The 23,217-nt window shown below is 41.4% G+C and overlaps 3 protein-coding genes across 6 annotated transcripts; all 3 read right to left on the reverse strand.

The window, feature by feature from the left end:
- Window positions 1-390: 390 nt before the first annotated feature.
- Window positions 391-4,625, reverse strand: LOC119693866 (putative uncharacterized protein DDB_G0282133). 2 transcript variants are annotated; one of them, XM_048626322.1, is made up of 2 exons: window positions 3,770-4,625; window positions 391-3,252 (listed from the first exon to the last, which is right to left on the reverse strand). In XM_048626322.1, the coding sequence occupies exon 2, from the start codon at window positions 2,027-2,029 to the stop codon at window positions 572-574; it is 1,458 nt and encodes a 485-aa protein (XP_048482279.1). In that variant the 5' UTR covers window positions 2,030-3,252; window positions 3,770-4,625; the 3' UTR covers window positions 391-571. The 2 variants fall into 2 exon arrangements, with proteins under 2 accessions (XP_048482279.1, XP_048482280.1); XM_048626323.1 differs by having other exon boundaries at window positions 2,394-3,252.
- A 701-nt stretch (window positions 4,626-5,326) lies between these two features.
- Window positions 5,327-19,114, reverse strand: LOC119693865 (phenoloxidase subunit 1). 2 transcript variants are annotated; one of them, XM_048626321.1, is made up of 15 exons: window positions 18,962-19,114; window positions 17,709-17,826; window positions 13,644-13,836; window positions 13,135-13,237; window positions 12,624-12,744; window positions 12,068-12,145; window positions 10,739-10,866; window positions 9,650-9,778; window positions 9,174-9,297; window positions 8,658-8,822; window positions 8,006-8,134; window positions 7,521-7,696; window positions 7,048-7,193; window positions 6,453-6,688; window positions 5,892-6,176 (listed from the first exon to the last, which is right to left on the reverse strand). In XM_048626321.1, exons 2-15 carry the CDS (start codon window positions 17,814-17,816, stop codon window positions 5,964-5,966), a joined length of 2,049 nt encoding a protein of 682 aa, XP_048482278.1. In that variant the 5' UTR covers window positions 17,817-17,826; window positions 18,962-19,114; the 3' UTR covers window positions 5,892-5,963. The 2 variants fall into 2 exon arrangements, with proteins under 2 accessions (XP_048482277.1, XP_048482278.1); XM_048626320.1 differs by lacking the exon at window positions 10,739-10,866 and having other exon boundaries at window positions 5,327-6,176; window positions 11,940-12,145.
- A 1,703-nt stretch (window positions 19,115-20,817) lies between these two features.
- Window positions 20,818-22,876, reverse strand: LOC119693867 (dynein light chain 2, cytoplasmic). Of its 2 annotated transcripts, none has more exons than XM_038118727.2 (3): window positions 22,722-22,876; window positions 21,776-21,896; window positions 20,818-21,508 (listed from the first exon to the last, which is right to left on the reverse strand). In XM_038118727.2, exons 2-3 carry the CDS (start codon window positions 21,881-21,883, stop codon window positions 21,347-21,349), a joined length of 270 nt encoding a protein of 89 aa, XP_037974655.1. In that variant the 5' UTR covers window positions 21,884-21,896; window positions 22,722-22,876; the 3' UTR covers window positions 20,818-21,346. The 2 variants fall into 2 exon arrangements, with proteins under 2 accessions (XP_037974655.1, XP_048482167.1); XM_048626210.1 differs by lacking the exon at window positions 22,722-22,876 and adding an exon at window positions 22,368-22,444.
- Between the last annotated feature and the right edge of the window lie 341 nt (window positions 22,877-23,217).

Genomic DNA, 23,217 nt, shown 5'->3' on the forward strand with positions numbered 1-23,217 from the left:
TTAATGCTATAAATTTTAAAATCTTCAAATATTATAGTGTAAATAAATTTTATTATAATTCCTTATTCGTTTTTCTTAATCCATTAGGTACAAATTGTGCAAGATAGTATGGATTCAACGAAAGGGGGTGACGCAGGGTCCTAGTATTGAGAAACATTCATGCTGATTTATGCTCCTGCATAGAAAATTTGTTGTTTAAGGGCTGATTTTTCCATAGTCAGATAAGTGTTATCTGAGGAATAATTCTGATGCTGTCGTGTCTGAATGTTTGTATTAGACAAAGAAATCAACCATTTTTTTCGTCAGATATCATTTATATTCTGACTATTAAAAACCAGCCCTAAGTGACTTATAAGTATGGGAAGTCGCTTTTTAACCAATTTCCCGAAGTCGTAGAACAGAAGTTATTCAGTTCCCCTGAATCAGAACTACTTTATTTCGTTTGATTCATACTTCCAGGGATACCCTGACCTTTATAGAATACTTATTATCTACTGTATTAACCCATTAAAAAAGTTGGAACATCCCAATTTCAGTAGGTACGATACACATAAGGCTACTGTGCATATCATCAGCCGTTATTAACAAGAAGCATCTGGTTGTTATTATTTAGACTCTGCCCATTATTGGGGATAAGCACCTGACTCTGTCCAGCCCCGACATAGTTCACATTCTGAGGATTGCTCATAATCGGTATTTGATTATTTGCCACATTACCACTAACTCCCTGCAATGGCACCAGTTGATAATTTTGATTGTTAAACGTTACTATATTGTTATTAAATCCAGGTTGCATCGTGTTTGTTGGTTGGCCATTAACAAATTGGTTTTGTGTGTTGGGAACGTAATAATTGTTTGACTGTACGTTAGGAGAATTGAAATTATTACTAGGCACGTTTACTAGCTGAAACAGTTGACCATTATTTGAAACACTATTGCTTTGACCATTGTTAACTACTGGAGGTGCAAATGATTGATAGTTTTGATTTTGTGGATAGTTAGTCGCAGCATAATTATTATTGTTATTTGGATAGAAGATACCATTATTAACTATTTGAGCATTATTATTAGGAAAAGTGATTTGGTTATAGCCGTTATTTGGCATTTGAATGTTCGTGTACCCTTGATTATTATTATTGCCAGTATTTTGTAGAAATCCCATAACTGGGACTGCCTGAATTTGATTGGATCCGAAAGATATTGGAACAGTCTGTACATTGTTAATTTTAGTGTTATATCCTGGATTATTGTTGATCACATTGGTTTGAGATGTAGGTAGACTGTTTACATACCCAGAGTTAAGATTACCCGGATATGGATTGTTTGATATATCAGTTGGTGTATCACTAGGAAATTTTATCGCATCAGGGTTTCCTTGTCCTAAATTGGTAAGTAGAACACCATTGTTTTGATTATAGTTTGCTCCATTAGTATTGAGCATAAAGTTATTAGCTGGAACATTTAGATTATTATTTTGAATAGTTGCTACAGGTGTTAGAATATAGTCAGTATTGTATCCAAACCTACTATTTAGACCAGGTTTCGTAATATTCACAGATGTATTGTTAGCAACTTCATCAATTAAATCTTTCACGTTCTCACCTTTTGACGTTAATTCAATATTGCTTTGGTTTTTTGTCGTTTCTTGAATGGTTGAGGGTTTGTATTCAATGTCTTTTGGCTTCATGATTGCATAATTTTCGGTACTTTCAACAGGAATTGTATTTATCTGATCAATATTAGTTTGTTTATTATGTTTTAATCCTCCAACTGGAATTGTAGTGGCATCAGCCAACGTAGAAGTATATAGATTAGCAACAGTTGTGGTAGTACTTATTGGTTCAGTAGTTGGATCTGGAAAATCTTCAGGAAACGTCGATATTATTCTTCCCATATTCACATTAGATGTGCTGGTATCAGGCTTCTTTGTTGATTCATATTGAAATGATATACGATCATTTATTTCATCAAGTGGTTGGTCTTTATGGAGGCCAAAATATCGTCGATGTGGCTTGTTAGCCATCGCCATTGAAAATAAAACACTAATTACCAATACCTGAAATAATTAAGCTTTATGAACTTAAACTTTATATTTGGAACAACTTTAGTAAACCTAGTTTTAAAAAGGGACAAAACTTACAACTTTTCTTAATTTCATTGCACAAACTACTACGCATACACAACTATGTATCACGGTTAATATTCTTTTATAAACAGTAACTCTTAGGTACTAGTATGCTCTAACGACTGAACTTGTTTGATACTCAAACAGCCAGATCAAGTTGGGGAAATCCACTAAACGGTGTACTCATTAGGTGTTAAGTTGTATTCAATTACCTAGTTTATAATAACTATTATGTACTCCGTTGGGCATCCAAAAGAAAAACAATAGGTATAACAGCAGTACAAAATATATTAAAGAGAGAGATAAACAACACGATTTTAAACATCATGCAATCAAAAGTAAAAGCAGAGCATCTGAAGACAACCACCTGGAGTAACACAATCACTTTATATTCATATAAAATATAAACAGGTGTTCCTCAAGGAATCATCTTGTCGCCTACTTTTTCACTGTCTAACTGGGACACAGAAAATGTAATCTCCTGCTGGGTCCTTGTAGACGGAGCGACAACGGCCCCAGTAGTCGCGCCCGACTACCACCAGCTCGTAGTCAACAGTGAGTGGCTGCTGTAGCCCCGTGGAAGACGCTGTACGCTTGTCGAACCCAAGTCCAAACCGACCAAGAATCAGAGGCTCATATTTTTCATATTTCACGTATTTAAGGCCGTGGCTCTCTTTCTTCTCATCGTATTTGTCCTCATGACCTGTTACCTCAACTTTCCGGTAAATTGGCTCGTATTTGGGTTCTTCGTACTTATGACTTTCATGTTCATGTTTGCCCTCGTATTTCTTCTCACCTTCGTACATGTAGTAGCCTTCGCTTATGGGTTTGTTTTCTTCCTTGGGCTCAACATGTTTCATTTCAGATTTCTTCTCCATTTCTTCACTTTTAGGTTTGCTTTCTTCCTTAGGGCGTTCTTCATACATCATTTCTTCTTTTTTGGGTTTCATTTCCTCCTTAGGGCTTTCAACTTTAGTTTGCATTTCGTACTTGTAGCTGCCTCCGTTGTTATGGTGTTGTTGGTATCCCCACCTGGTCACCTGAGCCTTATCCCCCTCGTATCGCTCATAAGGGGAGGGGATCCTCCGAGCCACTGCGGTGCTCACCACCAGCCATGGGAGAAGCAACTGGGGATGAGGAAAAAGATAATTTTATTTAAAAATCGTGTTGAAATTTACGTGAACGTGTACGGATTAAGCAAATACTTTAAGACCGAAACATTTACAACTGGTTCAATTATTTTGCGTTAGTTATGTTGTAGTATGATACATTCAACTGATCATGGAGGGTAATGGAGATAAAATTCCATCCTATGGGTGTTAAAAAAATAGTTATAGTAAGCCGAAAGACGCGACACAGGGGCGACATTCTACATGGTGTTACAAAAGTGGTTACCTCTGTAACACCTGTACATACTACTTTAAATAAAGGACCACCAATGAATTATCTAGAGAATTATACTTTTAGCGAAAGAAGAAAACATTATACATAAGACTTGGAAGAGATGATCCCCCTTGGAAAAAAGGATTTTAATTTCAAATTAACTTATAACATACTACTACCTACTTTTAATTTAAAACATATAACGACAGTTTTACCTAGTATCATCATTATTTTGCAAAAATAAATGATTTAAAAACTTACTGTGAACAAGAACTTCATGATTGCAATGTACAGGATGTTGTATAATCGCTGCCTAATCTGGCACTGCTCGTCTGAAAACTAATCGCGTGTCTATGTACCTTCTTATACGGCGATTATATTTCATATATAGCATTATTATTACACCTATCCTTATTTAATTAATTACTTAAGTACGTATTTATAATTGCGGGCGAATTTGGTAGTTTTTCTCTAGTTTTATTAGTTTAATGTAATGGGCTTTGAAACCTTCGACTTGATACCTACTGCAAATATAAATACCTTTAATACATAACGAATGCTTTTGTACATTATAATAAGTAATAATTAATTATTAAAATAATAATTTCCAGATAATGCAATTCACAGCGTAAAATTTTCTCCTTTAAACAATTGAACATATTGGTGTGCATACTGTTCCATAATATACCTAATATGACCTTTATGTAGACGCTCTTGAAGTGCCAAATCAAAATTTTCATGCACCATTTAACAGATCAATTACTGACTAGGTACAAATTAATGCTATTCAAGAGCGCACGCTTGAGTTACTAACTATTTTACTACAGTTTCTTCAATTAAAAGGTGTCGGACACATACACACTCACGCCCCTGCTGTATACCTCCCTTGCGGGGTAGGCAGATATTCATTGACGCACTTTCCAATGACCAATGCTGCCGACCTGTTAATTTCCTTCTATCAGGCACAACTAACCTCATCTCATCATAACGACGTCCCCACTGATGGAGCACGGATTTTCAATGAAGGAAGGGTTTTAGGCCTAGTCCACCACGCTGGCATAGTGCGGATTAATGGATCAGTACAGCACAATTTTGTCTATGGTACAACCAAGACCTGAGAAGACTTCTTGCTGCTCCAATTCACACGCTAGCCGAGCTAAAAGGGGACATTTACAAAGTTGCATGATCGAGGGAATCATTAACAGGTTTCCCCTTTAATAGAATACCTAAAGCAACAGTCTGGGGTAAAGATAGCATACTGACAGACAATGGGAACTAAAAAGGGTCAGTTCTCTTTGCCTTCGACTGTATCTAGTCTTCGCACACTGAATAAACTATTTTTTTACTGTTGCGATACCTAATTGAACAAACTTCAACAAACCCAGCCCCTGTGCATGACGCCAGCCGTTCAACAGATTTCTAATTGCTCGAAGGTGTAAATCAGAAGATAATTGCTCGAGATGAATTATGAGCATGAGCATGTAACGTTTTGAAACGAATTATTTTTTATGAGAGGAATACATATAGGTATAGGTAGGATTAATAATTTAGAAACAATTGAGGGTTTGGTTAGGTACCTAGCCCATAGACCTAGGTATACTACCTATTTAGTAAAGCAGATGACTTTTTTTTTTAATTATTTAGGTACGTAATGAAAGTGTGTGTGTTACAAATAGGTGCCTAGTTTTCCTATAACAGCATGTTTATGTTTAGTACTTAGGTAACTTATATTTATGGGATTTCATAATTATATGGCCGTATAGGCTGTTGTTTAGGTAATCAGTTATGACGATAAATCGTTTATAAATAAAATAAAAATTGGTGAAAGGCTTTAGTTTATTCAGTCTTTTAAATTGTAATATTTACATAGTAGATATTTACAGAGTTACAGCTAAGAATTCTTAAGTTAGACCCTTTTTATTTACTTTAATAACTAACATGCAATAGTATAGGTTTTAATTTTATTAGAAGTGAATATTAAATTATGTAAAGTAAAATATTAAATGACATAATCAAATCCGTGTATCATAGCCAAAAGTCGATATTTCAGGTACCAACACCTTCCTCGGATATTTTAGTAAATAATTAAGTACACAGTTTAAATAGAGAGAGGGAACATTTAAAAAATAACATTGAGGTGGACGCAGGCACCTGAAACTATAATAATTTTAAGCAAATCATGGTTCATACTTAATTTTATGACGTTACAGGATTTTTAATTCAGGAAACGAAAAATCTCATATACCTTTGACCGGCACTAATCTTATTCGATGTCGTTAAACATGAATTCCAAGATTATAATGATTATAGTGCCTAAATAATAATGGTAGGTTTCTCTCTCATTTTGAAGGTAAAATCTACAGGAGTACTACAAATTTACAGTCAGCTTTCATTGTGTGTTTAAGTTTAGCTAGAGCTCTCGTAACGTATGAACCATGTCTCCATCTCTTCCACTCTACCGCTGCTGGCGCTGCCTGACCGCATCAGTAAACCTGATGCTGCAGTTCTGCACGGTCATGTTGGGCGTCAAGAAGTCTCCCAAACTGCCGGTAGATGGCGCTGGTCTATCGAATGGGAATCCCATGGGCTTGCGGTCCGGGTAGCGGCGGTCCCGGATACCGCAGTAGGAGGCCGCGTCGTTGCAGGTGCCCACCGTGTCTTGCTCCACCTGGAAGGGTTGAGGGGGTTAGAGATGGGGTTCTGGTTTAGATGGCCAATCAGGCCTTTGCGTCAGCTGTAAATTTGCCGTTTCTGCTGTAGTTTGCTAGGCCGGTGTTTGGCTGGCATTTGGTCAGACTTAATAACTAAAGAGTCGGTATTGGAACAAGGCAAACCTTGGACAATATCAGTAGATAGATACTACTATCTGCTGCAACATTCAAAGGCCTTAATTTAACTCTATACAATATTCAACCAATCAGCTCTCCCAAAAGCCAAAACTTACCCGATCCTCATTCCAGTTGGTAATCATGCAGAAGAGCACACAGTTCCATCCCTGCTGAGTCCCCTTCGGTATCAGCATGTGGTGAGGCCAGCCGCAGCCACAGAAGTCGAAGTCTGCTGACTGAGCCGAGCCAGCGTCTCCGGGGCGTTGGGACTCGTCCCGGAATGTGCGCTCGTAGGGGATGGTGACTGAGGAGTCGATGCTGCGACGGCGGATGGTGTTGCTGCCGGGGCGTACTGCGGAGGATAGGGGGTTTAAGAAGCGTAAAAAGCAGAATCTGAGGCTGTTAATCTTAATTAAAGCTGGATTACCTACATCTGTTGTGTCTGATTACAGTACATCTGTTTAGTGTTCTTTATGCCTGTTCCATCCACTTCAAGACCAAAGGTAACAAATTTGAACGTAATTGAGGTAGGTAGTTAGGTACAGTGCAGACTGTTTTATGTCCAATGAAGAACATGATTTATTTCACTTTCCGGAAATCTGGTGACGCGGTTAGGTACTCAGTACTTCGGTACTCAGGCTTTGTATCTAACCTGTTTTAAACCACTATGCAATAAATCCATAAATTCACATTAGTACAGCTGGTACTCACATCCCTGAGTAAACTTGTCCAGCTCGATCATGAGTCGCCTCTGCTCCTCGAAGTTGAGTGCGTTGCCGGCCTGGTCGGTGGTGGGCGCCAGGAATATGCGGACGGTACCCATGGCTGCTTGGCCAGTTGTGTTGTCACACTCGATGCTGAGGGGAGGGAGGGAAATGTGGGTCAGATTGTGATATTGAATATGCTATGGAATATTAAGAAATTTATATTATGGAAGCCGTCTCCATTAGTAGCTTAGATTTCACTAACCCGCATTCCTTTTTATGGAAACGCGCGCTACGTATGTTAAAATGTAAATATTTTCAGAAGATCGTCGTTCAATGATTTTTGGTACGCCCTAATCTACCAGGACGTCTACCCTTGCTGTGCGAAGTTTTGGAACGCCGTCTACGTTTCGGAACTATCCGTACTATATCGATTTAAGAAACTTTCCGAAACAGGACTTCCGACCCCGTGACACTCACGTGTACTCAAACTCATCATGCTGCAGATGAGTAAACCGCGCCAGCACGGCGCCGCGCGGCATGAAGTCCAGCCCGCGCGCCAGGTTCACGGAACTCTGCTCCCACTGCGTCGAGAACTGGTTCGGAGTGCGGCCCGAGATGGCGATGGAGGAGACGCGGATGCCTGGGAAGTCCAGCTGTGGAGAGAATGTAAGGTCAGGATTGGTGGACAAAAAACTGTAAAGGGAGGAATTTTATAAGTTGTGTTTCAGTTGCCAGATCAATGTTAAGAGTTAATCCTGAGCTATGTAATTGTATATGTATTGGGTACATTAGCCTGTCTAAGTATTGGTCATGGATGAACGGCACCATCACGAGATTTTACCTAAGCAATCACATTAGAAGTAGAAATACTTTCAATCCGCAGGTTCCAATCTGCGTCACAAGGTTTGTTCTTTCAAACATTACGTCTTTATTATTATTAATTAGTCTTCTATAGTTCTTACTCTCTCCCTGGTGTAGGCAGGTAGTGTGGCCTTGTATCTCTGGAAGATGTCGTCGACGTACGCGTGCCAGCGGTAGAAGATCGGGTCCCTCATGGCCGTGGCCGGGTCTCCCATCACGCCGAATTGTTCCTGGAAAAAGGAGAATCATGTGAGAACTACCTTTAAAGGGAATGCAACCAGCCTGAAAACTAATTATTTACTTACAGTATCCAAGATTCTCATGTAGGTACCTTACTTACATCAGAATCATTCACTCAAGAACCAAGTAGTTTATATTCAGGTTCTTGAGTGTAACAAAGGATTGTAACGTGATTATAGATGACCTATTTACTTTCTGGAACATAGCGAGGTACTTAGACGAGCTCGCTCGCAGTTTAAGTGCATAAGACATCAATCTTATGTAAAATAATGCTTCTATCATAATCGTAGCTTGCATCAAGATAAAAATCATTGGTAACTTTCTTCAGACCATTTTCAGGGTTTTCGCCCACAACTACAAGGTTAATTTATTTGAATGCAATGTATACATTGTACCTATTTAAATTCCAAAGAACTCGTCGGTACGTGTCAGTGCCAGGATTCGAACCCGCATCTAGTGAGAAACTGGCGCTTACCAGCTACCACCGCTCCTATCCTACTTCAAATTCCTTACCAAGTGCCGGTGGTCGGGGTCATGAGCGTAGGAGATGAACACGTGCCCCATGTTGTGCAGGTCCCCGTAGTAGGCGCGGTTGCGGCTGATGATGGACGACTCCATGAGGTTGGCGAGCACATCGATGCCAGTCTCCTCGTCGAGGCGTTGGGTGCGGCCGTTGGGCTGAGGGAGACAGGGAAAGTGTGAGAGGGAAGGACGATATCGAAGTTTTGAGAGAGACAGGGGTGGTGTGCGAGAGGGATCACATTATCGTACCACAGAGTATGTTTAAAGTATATGATACTCTGATATCTACACAAGAAGCTACACGACACGTAGACCTAAGAAGAGGCAAGAAGGTCAACTGGTATATTACTGGATACCTGTGATGGATTTGGCCGCCGATGCTAATAAGGCTATATTCATTATAGATAGTGTTGCCTTGGAGTAAACCCTTGAACATATGAATTTAAAAGGACATCCACATTGTCTACATCACGAGACAGACGACAAGAACCATTTTCAAATCCTCACCAGAACAATAGTGCCGCTGTCAATGGCCTGGATGAAGCGGTCCCTCCAGGTCTCCATCTCGGAGACGTCGGAGCGGATTTGGTCCACAGGGCGGTCCAGGTCGCGGATTGTGGTGCCGGAGAACCTGACAGCATGAAGACAATTTGGTTTAACGAAATAAATAATCACGACTGGATGTAGACTAAGGAAGCTTATAGTTTCTCTAGCCAGAGCAAGATATCTAGACATCGGGTCATCCGTTATCATCATTGGTCATCCATTATTACATACTCAGCTTCTGCCGATGGTTTACTATAAATGAATATTGCCATTGCAATAGTTTCTCTTCAGATGAGAAGAGGAAGAACGAATGATGTAAAGAAAAGTCTTACATACAAAATAAATATGGGTAGACCATGATATTCAGAATACCTAAAACAGATTTTGATACTAAACTCTCTTGAATCAAAATTACAGTTCAAATATATTTTCCATACCTAGGAGGCCAGGCCCTGCTGGCGACCTGCGAGTCCATCTTGGGGAAGTACCCCTCGGCGATGGGCCCGCGGAAGTCGTTGTAGCGCGTCACGAAGCCCAGGTTGTTGCACAGACGCTCTGCATTGTATCTGCGGAAAAATAGACGTGCTTATAAAAATACCATGCGAAGTATAACAAAATCATATCCAACGATTAAAAATATAGACCATCGGCTAAGTTTCCTTTCAGGCCACTGAAATTGGCAATCCTCTAACTACGTGTCACCATATTATCAGAACGTGTATTTTGCTAAACCAACTGTGATAAAACGTCTAAATATACGTTATGTTTGCTCTTCTTTTCTTAGATCGTACCCCTACCTAAGTAGTTGAAACGTATTCAATACAACTTTTTCAATAACTTCTTTAACAATAACGAACCCGTATGGCGGCCGCTGGCATTCTTTTGCTTCTGTTGCCACCTTTGTTAATACCCTAACTATGTACTTCTTTAAAACCCTAGAAACTCTGGATCTTTCTCTGTAACACAACAAGCCTAGAATCCCTACAACCGTCACCTGGCGATGATCTGCTGGTGCATGTAGTACAGCAGCTCACCGCGCCTGTCCTTGTCCACCACGGCGCGGTCGGCCGCCTCGAAGGGGTACACCAGGTGCCAGTGCCAGTGGTGCAGGTTGATGCCGATGTCTTCACGCAAGCATAGACTAATACGACGAAAGTAATCATCGGCGTCACTATACCTATCGTGATTTGCCATATAGGGCTGTTATTGGTGGAACGTGTATTATACGAGTTTATCGACGTCGATAACGAACCCGTGTAGATACCTCCGAGCATTATGTCACAGAACTGTTGCCGCTACACGGGTTCTTAATCGACGTAGATCAAAATCACTAGGTATATCGTGATTCGCCATAAAGCGCTGTAATTGGTTTAACGCGCATTAAACGAGTTTATCGACATCGATAACGAACCCATGTACCCAACCCAGGCATTCCTGTGCTTTCGTTTCGACTTTATAACCCCTGGAAAGTCTGGAACTTCCTCTGGAATATTTAGGTCTAGAATATACTCCCAAAGAATCCTGACCTGGCGATGATCTGCTGGTGCATGTAGTACAGCAGCTCGCCGCGCCTGTCCTTGTCCACCACGGCGCGGTCGGCCGCCTCGAAGGGGTACACCAGGTGCCAGTGCCAGTGGTGCAGGTTGATGCCGATGTCTTCGCGCAAACCCGTCTGTGCCATATGTCACCTCTAACGGCTGTAGCTACACGGGTTCTTTATCAACATATATAAACGTTACTATATCGCGATTGGTCATAAATACCACGCTGGGATTGATAGAAAGCGGATCGAATAAGTTTATCGACGTCCATAACAAAACCGTGCCACATATCACCTACGTAACTGCTGCCGCTACACGGGTTCGTTATCGACGTAGATAAATAAGAGTATATCGTGATTCGCCATAAAGCGCTGATTGGTAGAACGTGCATAAAATGAGTTTATCGATGTCTATAACGAACCTATGTGGTGGTAGCTATATCGCGATTCATCATAAATACAGCGCTGCGATTGGAGGAACTTGTATTAAGCGACTTTATCGACGTCGATTACGAACCCATGTGGCGATCGCTGGAATTCTTGTGCTTTCGTTTCGACTTTATAAAACCTAGAAAGTCTGCAACAGAACAAGCCTAGAATCCCTACAACCCTGACCTGGCGATGATCTGCTGGTGCATGTAGTACAGCAGCTCGCCGCGCCTGTCCTTGTCCACCACAGCGCGGTCGGCCGCCTCGAAGGGGTACACCAGGTGCCAGTGCCAGTGGTGCAGGTTGATGCCGATGTCTTCGCGGAAGTACGCGATCCTAACTGCTGCCGCTACACGGGTTTTTTATCGGCATAGATAAACGTCGCTATATCACGATTCGCCATAAAAAAGCGCTGTGATTAGAGGAACGTGCATTAAACAAGTTTATCGACGTCGATAACGAACCGGTGTAGTGGCCGCAGCCATTCTCTTGCTTGCGTTTCCACTTTTGTTTCGTTTTGTTATCGACTTAGATAAATGTCACTATATCGCGATTCGCAATAAATACAGCGCTGTGATTAAAGGAACGTGCTTTAAACAAGTTTATCGACGTCGATAACGCACCCATGTAGTGGTCGCTGGCATTCTTTTGTTTTTCTTGTGCTTCTGTTTCGATTTTTGTTTACTCACTAACTACTTCTTTTAAACCCTAGTAAGTCTGGAACTTTCTCTGGAGCCTAGAATCCCTACAGCCCTGACCTGGCGATGATCTGCTGGTGCATGTAGTACAGCAGCTCGCCGCGCCTGTCCTTGTCCACCACGGCGCGGTCGGCCGCCTCGAAGGGGTACACCAGGTGCCAGTGCCAGTGGTGCAGGTTGATGCCGATGTCTTCGCGGAAGTACGCGATGCGTTGTTCCGGTTCAGCGTCGGAGGCCGTGTAGTTGACCGGGATTAGGACTGGCATCTGGGTGAGGGAGAGAGAGAGATTAGTGGCTGAGAGAGGTGGCATGTTGGGATTCTTGAGAGCTGGGGTTGAGACGCGAGTAATTTTATTGTTTCAGCTATGAGCCCTGAATACTTGTCACGATAATTAGATGGCTACATAGGATTTAGCGCTGGTTCACCCAAATATATTATGTAGTTTAGTATTTTGTTCGAAAAAGACACAATTCTCACACCTCTCCCCACTGCATGTAAGTACTATGAATGTAATGAGGTCCCACAGAAGTAGGTATCACCACCTGCATCACCATCGTCAACTCAATAATCGTCCACTCCTAGGCATCAGAAAATCTGTACGTCTGAACGTAAGTAAGTACGAAGGACGTCTGTAGTGGTAAAGTAAGCCAATATAGAAAGAGGGCTTTTGTTCCATTTCGGCTTACTAACACCCTGTTTATTAATAACCAGGTAAGTAACTATACTTATGTAAAAATGCATACCCTATCCCCAGCGGGCGCGGTGGTGGAGGTCTCGCGCGCGCGGCGGAACACCTTGGGGTCCATGAACTTGTCGGGGAACGTCTCCACCAGCGTCGGCGGCGACAGGCCCTTCGTGTCTGGTCTGGAAGTTTAAGTATAAAATACCTATATTATTATCATGGTTTTAGTTTTTACTAGAATACAGATCATTTGACATGCTACTCGTTTAGTTTGAAGTTGGTTATAGTTTATCTTATCTTGGGTGCTGTTGGTTATTTATAAATACTAGTCATCAGTCCAGCGAGCTTGAGAGCTTCCCACGATACATTTGCCTGTTAGTGGTCTCTAAAAAATATCTACCACATCAAGTTTCCGGCTGATAGGTTAGGATAGTTAAATATAACGACAAAAGTAGATAATTACTAAATTAATGATGCCGTAATAGACAATAGCGTTTTAAAACATTCCAGCCGCACCGATTGCCCGCAGCGCCTAGGGGTCTCCCATTGGTCAAGTTACGTGATTGGCCTACCTGTGCAGCATGGCGACTGACAGACAGTAGTTGAACATGTAGGGGTTGATGCGGAGCTGGCAGTAGCTGCAGACGGACTGCAGGTCCTCCACGTCACGCATTCCTGGAGACAGGAAACACAGGCTTGAGAACAGCATTTGAGAGGTTATATTGCGGTGTAGGGAATAAAAGATGGCATCGAATAAAACTAAAAACTAACTGTTGGTGTTATAGTTAGCAGGTAAGAGAGCTACTGAGGTCGATACTGGACAAGATCAGCTTTTAAATATTTTGTATTTTGGTAGGTAATTCAGTTACTACAAACCTAAATGGAACACCAGAATACCTATACTATCATAACTAAAGCACATCATTATATTAGGATACAAAACAAATAAGGCTGTTATCCCATCCTACTGGCTGAAAATTTATCTGTGCTCAATCAAAACGTGGTTTATTGATCAATTGGACCTTCATTGATAGAAGAGTAGTAAGGACCCCAACAAAGCTCCTTAATCACCCCAACATACCCATAAAAATATCAATCAGCTTGGCAGCCATCCGTCTGTGTTTCGGCACAAACAGCGAGAACTGGTTGTGGTACGGCAGCTGCTGCGGCAGGCTGAGGTCCGGCAGCGCGATGTTGCGGACAGGGACCATGCGGCCCGCGTCCGTGCCGAACCGGTCGGCCAGCTGGTTGCCCACCTTCTTGTACTTTTCTGGCTGGAAAGGTGATTTGAAGCTCAGAATAATAATATGTTGCAAAATATCTTGTTCTTTTTTTCGAATTTTTAGTAGAGGATAACTGTTTTATGTGAATTTTTTTTGCTAGTTTTTTTATAAAAAAAAAAAAAAAAAACACGCACTCACGCCTTGTACTACAGTACTCCCTTGCGGGGTAGGCAGAGGTGCATTGCTGCACCCACTTTTCGCCAGAGTGTTATGTTAGTCCCAATGTAATAGGGGGCGGGCCTATTGCCATTTTACGGGCACATCCAAGACCCGAGAACAAATATCTGTGTTTAAACAAATATCTGCCCCAGCCGGGAATCGAACCCGGGACCATCGGCTCAGTAGTCAGGTCACTAACCACTACGCCATACGGTCGTAGTTTTTTTATGTTTTTTAACAACCTATCTAAATTCGATCGTCTTTAAAATTTCAGAGACACAACAGCAATTTAAATTAACCCAGGATTCGAACCTTTTTTGGGTTAGTGTGAACCAGACGTAAATTTCTTCCAAACTGTTTGGGAGACGAGACATTGACCTAAGGTTAGACTTGAATATTTGAATAATTTCAAATATTCATTCGCGTCATGTTACTCGTATGTTGGCCATTAAAATTTGTATTTTCATTTCAGTCCAATGTCAAACGAAAATAAGTTTATTTTACTACGACCCCACATCACGCAATGCAGTCATGCGGCCCAAGTGACCTAGCGTCCTAGATGTAACCCAGTGTTTGCATAGAACCTAAAACTAGCTTAGGTTAACTATGTATCTAGTATTTTACTGAAAAAATAAACTCCACGTAGTTATGCCCTGCGAGTTTTGTCGGACAAAGGGCTTTTACTATGGCGACTAGACAATAACTTTTTCTTAGCCTACCTATCTAGTTCATAAAAATCTGTTCAGCCTTTAAATTTTCCTGTTGATTTTCAGGGGTTCTCTTCTTCCGTAGCTAACCAACAGTAGTCACCTTTTAGAAACTGCCTCGCTTATTGTATAATAACATACGTTTAACGAACCTTATAGCTACATACTTTACCGAAAGAAAATGAGCCAAAATATCGATCAAGCCCTCAACTCGCGAAGGTCACAGACACCAGGCTATTAGGCAAAGGAGCTGATAACATCAGGAGGCGTGAAACTTTCAGTAGAATCGTGCGTCGGTATTTAACCAACAACATTTTCACGTAAACTTTAATAATTAGGTGTGTGCGTGGCGCTATAAACTTTTATTTTTAATTTCTGGTTATTTACGGAGGTGTAGGATTGTTATGAATAGCTTAACTACCTAGCTACTCTCTCAAAAGTCCATAATATGAAGTTCATGTAAGTATAAATTGAATACCTAGGTAAGTATACGTATACCTAGTAATACCTACTGGTGTACAATCATACAAGTTTTCTTGATCTTTCAGGAAACTATTAACTAAGCTTTTTATTTTATGTAGTAGGTATCTAGAGGAATTCAGCTTCGGAGGGCGCCCAGCTGCCTAAGTTTCCATGGGTATCCATCCAAGAACAGCAGGGCGATCACGAAAAATATAGAATCGAATGCGAGTGCGACTAGTGTCAACTTGACAGCACTTTCGAACACTTTTTACCTATCGAATTGACAGTTGTCGCACTCGCATTCGATTCTAGATACGTTAGCTCTGTTTTTCGTGATCGCCTTGCTGGCCTACCCCTACGGTTCAAAATTTTCTACTTTCCGATGAAAGCCTGAAGCGCGGGGCCGTCCCGCAAAGCAAAAAGCGAAAAAATTGGAGAGGGAAGAGAAAGACACCGACGAAGCCATAGACGACCGAATGGCGTAGTGGTTAGTGACCTGACTACTGAGCCGATGGTCCCGGGTTCGATTCCCGGCTGGGGCAGATATTTGTTTAAACACAGATATTTGTTCTCGGGTCTTGGATGTGCCCGAAAAATGGCAATAGGCCCGCCCCCTATTACATTGGGACTAACATAACACTCTGGCGAAAAGTGGGTGCAGTAATGCACCTCTGCCTACCCCGCAAGGGAGTACATTAGTACAAGGCGTGAGTGCGTGTTTTTTTTTTTTTTTTGGAAGAGAAATAGAAAAAGGAGAAGGAAGAAGAAAAGGGAGAAAGAAGGAGAGCAGGAGAGTACAACAAAGAGCTTAAAATAAATACGAAAGAACCAGTATTATTCTGCATAGTGTCTTTAAGGTTACCGTACTCAAATAATAATCGTAACGTCGTATTATATTATTCGCGGCGCCCTTGTCTAGCCAGTCAATCGCCCCGCCCGTGTTTCAAACTCAAGCTCTTTTGCGATGAGCCGAACACCGTTGCGATGCGCGCTGCCGCGCCATTGCCGAACCAAGCCGAGCGACGCCGAGCCGAGCCGAAGCGAACCGCCCCCACCGCTTCCCCCGCCGCACCTGACCTGTCGCGGCGTGTCACTGTATTGTCACTGTATTGTGACGAAAAGGTGGGACATTTTCAAGGTTTATTGTACCAATCTAACATTGAAACCCTTGTCAGATACTCGGTGGGAAAGTCATGTCGAGAGTGTCAAGACCGTAAGATTTCAACTGGGCAACGTTTGTAGTGCTTTGGAAAAAATAGCTGAGACTACTAGTGATCCTGCTGTTAGGTCTGAGGCTTTGTCTCTTGTAGAGCACTCCCTAAAATCTCTCGAATTTGTGTTAGGGCTTGTTCTTTGGTATGACTTATTGCAAGCTGTCAATCGCGTTAGCAAGACGTTACAAGCGGTCGATTCAACTCTAGATACGACATTGCAGCATCTGCAGGGCCTTAAGTCTTTCATTCAAGATTATCGAGAAAACGGTTTTAAAAAGGCGCTCACAACCGCGAGGGAACTTGTAGAATCTTTAGGCTGCGAGTCAGAGTTCAAAGTGCCTCGAATCAGGAGGCCTAAACCTCAACTTGGGCAAAAGCGTACCAGAGAACCTAATCGGTCGGAGGAAGTTAGTCATCAAGAGTTGCAGGATGAAGCAGAGGAGAAATTTAGGATAGGATATTTTCTACCTATTCTTGACGTTGCCTTAACTAGTATGTCATCGAGATTCGAAGAGATAGAATTCTACGCGAGTAAATTTGGGTTTCTTTTTAACCCGTCCAAGCTATCTGATCAGGAAGATGAGAAACTGGAAGAGTTTTGCAAAAATTTAGCAATCTATTTGAAAGATGGAGATTCAGAGGACATTGATGAAACAGATTTCGTTGCAGATATGAAATCATTTAAGTATGTAGTGCCATCTAGCGTCACCACTGCACTAGGTGCACTGAGGTACTTGGGCCCCATTCGAGAATCATATCCTAATCTAACAATAGCATTAAGAATAATGCTCACAATCCCGATGACTGTTGCGTCAGGGGAGCGGAGCTTCTCTAAGCTAAAAATTATCAAAAATTACCTGCGCTCGACGATGAGCCAGGCCCGGCTTAATGATCTGGCTATGATTTCTATTGAACGGGAGGTAGCTCATTCTTTGAGAATGGATGAGCTAATTTCAAATTTTGCGTATGCCAAAGCGCGCAGAGCTCCATTCTTGTGAACTATTTTGCAATAAATTGATTTCCTATACAGCCACGTCTTTCATTCTATCAACGAACAAATCCTTTCCCAACAAATGCAGGAAAACGCACTTTTTGTATACCTCAGACCCGCGCAGAGATTATATGTACAGGCCCCGCGCCCCCTTTTGCCCCCGGCCCCGCAAAGTCTCGCGACGGCCCTGTTCAGCCGTTATTATCAATCCTCAAGTTGTAGTCATCTTCTACGCAACAAATTTTAATGTAAAATTGGAAACATAGTTAGTTAGTAGAATAGATCAGGGTCCATAGGAATGGTGCATTGTACTAGGCATGCAGGACTTACGTAGAAGTTGTCCGGGATCTGGAAGACGGTCTTGTCGTCGCCCTTCTGCATGAAGCAGGGCTCCGTGGGGCGGTCGAAGAACAGCAGCAAGTTGTTTTTGTCCGCCATCTTGGATTAGCTGTCAAAATTTATGTGTAACGTCATTAATTCGTAAAATAAGTTGGTAGGTACAGAAGGGTTACTCTAGCAAGACAAATAACGGAAGAACGAAAGCGACGATTGATTGATTTGCAACGACAACATGGAATCATCTTTTTTCAAAAGCTAAAGTGTCCCCCAGGGTAAGTAGGTATAAGTACTTAAGTACATAGAACTGCCTCTGTGGTCTAGTGGTAGAAGCTTTGCTTCATGACCCAGAGGTCCCGGGTTCGATTCCCGGGTGGGACCATCAATTTGTGTTTCTAAATTGTGGTTCTAAGTTTGGTTAGGACATAGAAGGCTGATCACCTGTTGTCCGAAACAGTGAAACGATCCATGCTGTCGGATGGGCATGTAAAGCAGTCGGTCCTGCGCCTAGCTCTCTCCAGTCGTGTCGGTCAATCCGTCCCATTGGGCTATGAGAGTGATGGAACAGAGAGTGCTCCTGTGTACTGCGCACACACTTGGGCACTATAATCTACTCCTGCGTAGATGGCTGATCTCAATTGAGATTGGCCGCCGTGGTCGTAATTCGGCTAGGAGGACATAGATATATATCCTCCTAGCCGTATTCGGCCATGGCGACTGCGTTCAAACTCCGTGTTTTATAGTTGCTGAGGGTTCCGCTGGTGTGCCCTCAAGTGACTTATATAGCCAATCTTGGCTTGGAACGTTCGTGCACACTGGGCACACGTTAAGACACCGTTTACATAATTATAGTTTATGGCCGCTGGTGGTCGGGCCTTTAACTCGTCCCGTTTCGTATCGAGATCGAGTATCCTCTTGTCTTCAAAGTCGTTTGTCTTGACTTGGATTATTTGTCTCCACAGTGGACGATTTTGTGCCTGACTTTCCCATTGAGAGGTTTCGATATTGCACCTCTTCATGTGCCTCTTTTGGACATCTTTGTACCTAAGTATAAGTGGGTAGCGCTAAGGTATAATATCGTTGTGTTTCTAAGCAGTAACTCACCAATTCCCCTTATTTTTAACCTTGGAATGTCAAGATCGGTTACCAAAAACCAATAACCATTACTTAACTTCCAATAAGTACTTACTCAAATAAAAAAGTATTTCAATGCTAAATATAAAATGCCAATAGGCAATAACACTCACCGTTTGGGCTTAAAATACCACGAACACTGTAAACTATTGACCTAACTAAATTTAATTAGGTTTTAGGAGCCCTAAATTGGGACTTTTCCTTGTTTCTTTTTTTGTTGTTAGCCGTGAGGACACGGCTGAACTGTGTTTTCTGATTGGATTCCTCCATTATTTATACGCTACCAGTCTTACCCTGTCGGGTGCAAAACCCGTGTGCAAGACCAGTTGATAAAGCGATGCGATGTGAACTGCTGGTCGTGGCTACGCAATCTACGCATGCGGTTTTATGGCAGATAATGTGATTAGAATGTAAAAAAACTGTAGGTAGATATACTTAGTTACTTTGTAACGAAATCGCATGATTAGTTATCTCAATAGGTACCTACCTACAAGCATTGTCGATATACCTCAAACACCTTTGGCCACCATGGATATAGCTATCTATGTAGGAAGAGCGGTGGCGGTAGTTATAGGTAAGTACATATATGTCAAGATCAATCATATAAATATTTTGTAAGTACCTATACATCTAGCTAGAACCCATCAACCCGCTGTGAACCATGCAGCTTGGTGGGAAATTGCATAAGATTAGGAAGAGAGTAACTATAGAATCGAACGTTTCGGAAAGCATAGGCCACCCGCGCACTAGGCAGCCTGGCTGCGCAGCCAGAGTTGCGGCAGCCAGTAAAACATAATATGCTGTGCTACCACAAAAAAACTTTAAACACTGTTTAACAAGTATTTAAAACGAAATTTGACAGATTTTGTAGGCGTTTGACAGCGCTAAACACTTGTTAAATACTGTCTAAGTTTTTGTGGTAAGGCCCATGATGTTGTATAGGAGCCCGCGCACTAGGCAGCCACGAATACCCATATATTTTACTGGCTGCGCAGCCAAGCTGCCTAGTGCGCGGGTTTCGGCTTTTCCCCGATAATGGCCGCCGCGTTGGTATAGGTATACAGGGGCAGACCCAGAAGATGCTGGATGACCTAGACGCCTTGTATAGGACCTGGAAAGTGGAGGCCATTGACAGGAATAGGTGAAACCCCAGGGAGAACCCTTTGTCCAGTAGTAGTGAAACACAATAAAGTTAACTTTGCCACCCCTTTAGTAGTTAGGGAAGTAGGTATAGTTAATAGGTACTAGGTAGGTAAGTAGAACGCAACTACAAATTCACTATTATCTTGTTCGTCGCCGGATACGGTGTGGAGGACATGATGAATATGATGATGATGAAGTACCCATTAAGCCATAGGTGAGAAATCTTGTCCAAGGAACGAGATTGGAAAGAAGTAGATCTAGATTCTAGACCGATTGGTCATTAGGTATACTTACCGGCAGAATGTACTCATCACTATCGATTAGTCTAGTATGGTTCTTCTGGCACCAAGAGCAGCTCTTCGTTTAGCCTCAACTAGATGATGTTGGTGTTTTGTAGCCAGTGCAACCGCAAGTTCAAGCCTAGGGTTCGTAATTGAATTTCGACAGTCATATTGCGCGAATTGAGTTTAGTTAGAGATTCATCTTTGGATTGTTAAATTCAATATAGTTACCTAACAGGGAATTTATTGTAAACGACACCACTAAACCACACCACTGTTGTGGTGTCGTTCACAATATTTTTTTGGTATGGATCCATCGCGCCCATTGTATGTAAAAATCCTTGGGAGCGCGATGGATAGTTTTGTACAAGACCTGGCTAATATTATCAATTTGCAGCCATAGCTAACTTAATTAACGACGACCTACATAACCCCCTCAAGTCCTACCTAACGTTATGTTACTACTGCAAACTCAGCAAGATCTACCTGTAGTGTTAAATACATCGTTAATAGGCATCCTATTGAGGTCAAAACAAAACAAAGCGTACGGTTTGTAAGAAAGTTTAATAATTAGAAGTATTGAAAATATCTCCAGTGAATGTATTAACAAAGAAATTAAAAAAACAATAAATTTAGTTAGGTACTAACATATATGACTATTACTCTATGCTAGGTAATAAGTCTAGGAATTAACTAAAATTTCTTTTAATATAAATATACACTAGAAGTGAATGTTTACCACGAGTCAATATTGAATCTTAACATATATCAGCTAACACATATTACATACATCAAAGGTGCCGGGGAATCAGTGAGTGAACCACGACGCGCCAGGCGCCGCAAGCTAGAGGACTATCTGTACAGAGCAATCACACCTCATTCACTCACCCACTGATGTGGACCCAAGCTCCCCAGCCACTCGCTAACATCAACATAAACTAAGGCTACCTAACGGTAGGAATGTAGTATCCACATATGAGACGAGTCGCTGGAGAGAAGAAGTCCCATTTGCTTCTTGACAAATACTGCGTCCGCTAACAACAAAAAATTTAGAGCGAGAGAGTGCGATGGAGTCTAACCACTCTTGAAGAGAAGGATGGCGACTTGGCCGAGGTAGAAATAAATGAAGTGGCGGGTCTCGTGCGTCACGTAGGAGCCGAAGTTGCGGCCCACGATGCAGTGCCAGGTGGGGTTGTACTTCTTGTCAAACTCCTTCTTGATGAAGGCCGCTATGTCCTGAAAAGAAAATGTTTATTTTTATTATTTTGAAGCATAGGTACATAGGTTTAGAAAAGAGTTAATTATGTTTTTTTTATTATTATGAATCATACTGCAAAGGGGAATAATTTTGACCACAGAAAGGGAAACCACAAGAATCTTATCAGAATTTGTATGTACCTAATATTTTACATTAGAACAAGTAAAATATTCACTTGACTTCTATACAGCTGTACCTCACTTGTGAATATTGTGCTGAAGCTTGAATGTAAGTGGAAATGTTACCTTCTCAATGTTGAATTTCTCGAGGGCCTGCGTAGCGCAGTCCACAGCATCCTGCTGCATCTCCTCGCTCATGTCAGCATTCTTGATCACTGCCTTGCGGTCGCACATCTTGTCTAGTTTTCTGTGGACAAACCAAAACAACTCATAAGTTTTCAGTATTAGTAGATATGGAGGTAGACACAAACTACCGCCAGATTGATATCCTCTTGGTATGTAGGGTAGTTATAATTTTACCGCGTTTTGCAAGACAGAGCATTCAATACAACAGTTATCGAATCAAGTCATTGCTTGGTCCACTTCACATAAGGTTATCTATCTGCCATCTATCAATAACGTCAATCATTGTGCATCGAAGCTATGAATTTCCCGATAGGCACCCACGGTATCCCGCGTATAGCAGAATCATTGATTTGTTTACGTTTCTATCTGTCTATAAATAGATTTAAAGGTCAGCCTCTTTCCAGGATTCCCGACGCGCGCCCTTTAAATTTTAAATCTGAATATTGCGTGAAACACACCGTCACTGCTTCAGTACAGGCTACACAAAGAAAACGTAACCCATTTAAAATTAAGCACATCATTTTACACTAACTTGGCTTCAGAAGGCTTTCGCGTGCAAATTCTAACAGAGGCACTGGCGGCAAGACCCGTCATCAAACACCGATAGATAGAAAAACATGTAAGCAAGGGAAAATGGGTGGAACAAAAGACCAGAAAGATAACACTAATCCATCATTGCAGAGGTTATCGCTATAGAAACCTGCCAGTATAATCAATAGAAAGAAATTTGATGTTCAACTTGTAACTTGATGAAATGTCCGACGGTGGGCCAACACATTATTGCACCCCATTTTGCAGATAAAATAAAAACTATATAATCCACACTGTAGAAACATGTCCTAAATACACGATAACAAAGAAGTAGATTATAAATAACAATACTCACGTTTTTCTACGAGAAGAGAACAAATTATCACGAAAAGATTTTGATACCGGAGATTCTGCCTACTTTCTAGAGGATTCTTTCACAGGCTTCTTTCAGCTAAAGTCCGCAAATTTACCATAGACGGCGGCGTTCCGAATTTAAAAAGTATTCGATAAATAAAATTATGCACTTCGTTCTTTATAAGTAAAAACATCAAAATGAGGTTTAGAATACCTACAAATAATGTCATTTAATGCAAATATAATAAAAAACATTAAGTTGTCTAGACCTAGATTCAAGACTGGCAAACAAATAATCTGAAAGAAAGGCCTTGTTTAGCATAATAAATGTTTATTTTACCAATCTGGCAATAAAAGTCCACTGTTGTACATTAAGGTTTCCCGTGTTTACAACAATAATCATTAATTTATGTATGAGCTTTAACTAATACTTTGCCAAAAAATCGCTATCGACCCTTGGAAACCTAAGTTTTGCTTTTTAAAAATATTAATTATGA

The sequence above is a fragment of the Plutella xylostella genome, chromosome 16 (assembly GCF_932276165.1).
Source record: "Plutella xylostella chromosome 16, ilPluXylo3.1, whole genome shotgun sequence".
Lineage (NCBI taxonomy): Eukaryota > Metazoa > Arthropoda > Insecta > Lepidoptera > Plutellidae > Plutella > Plutella xylostella.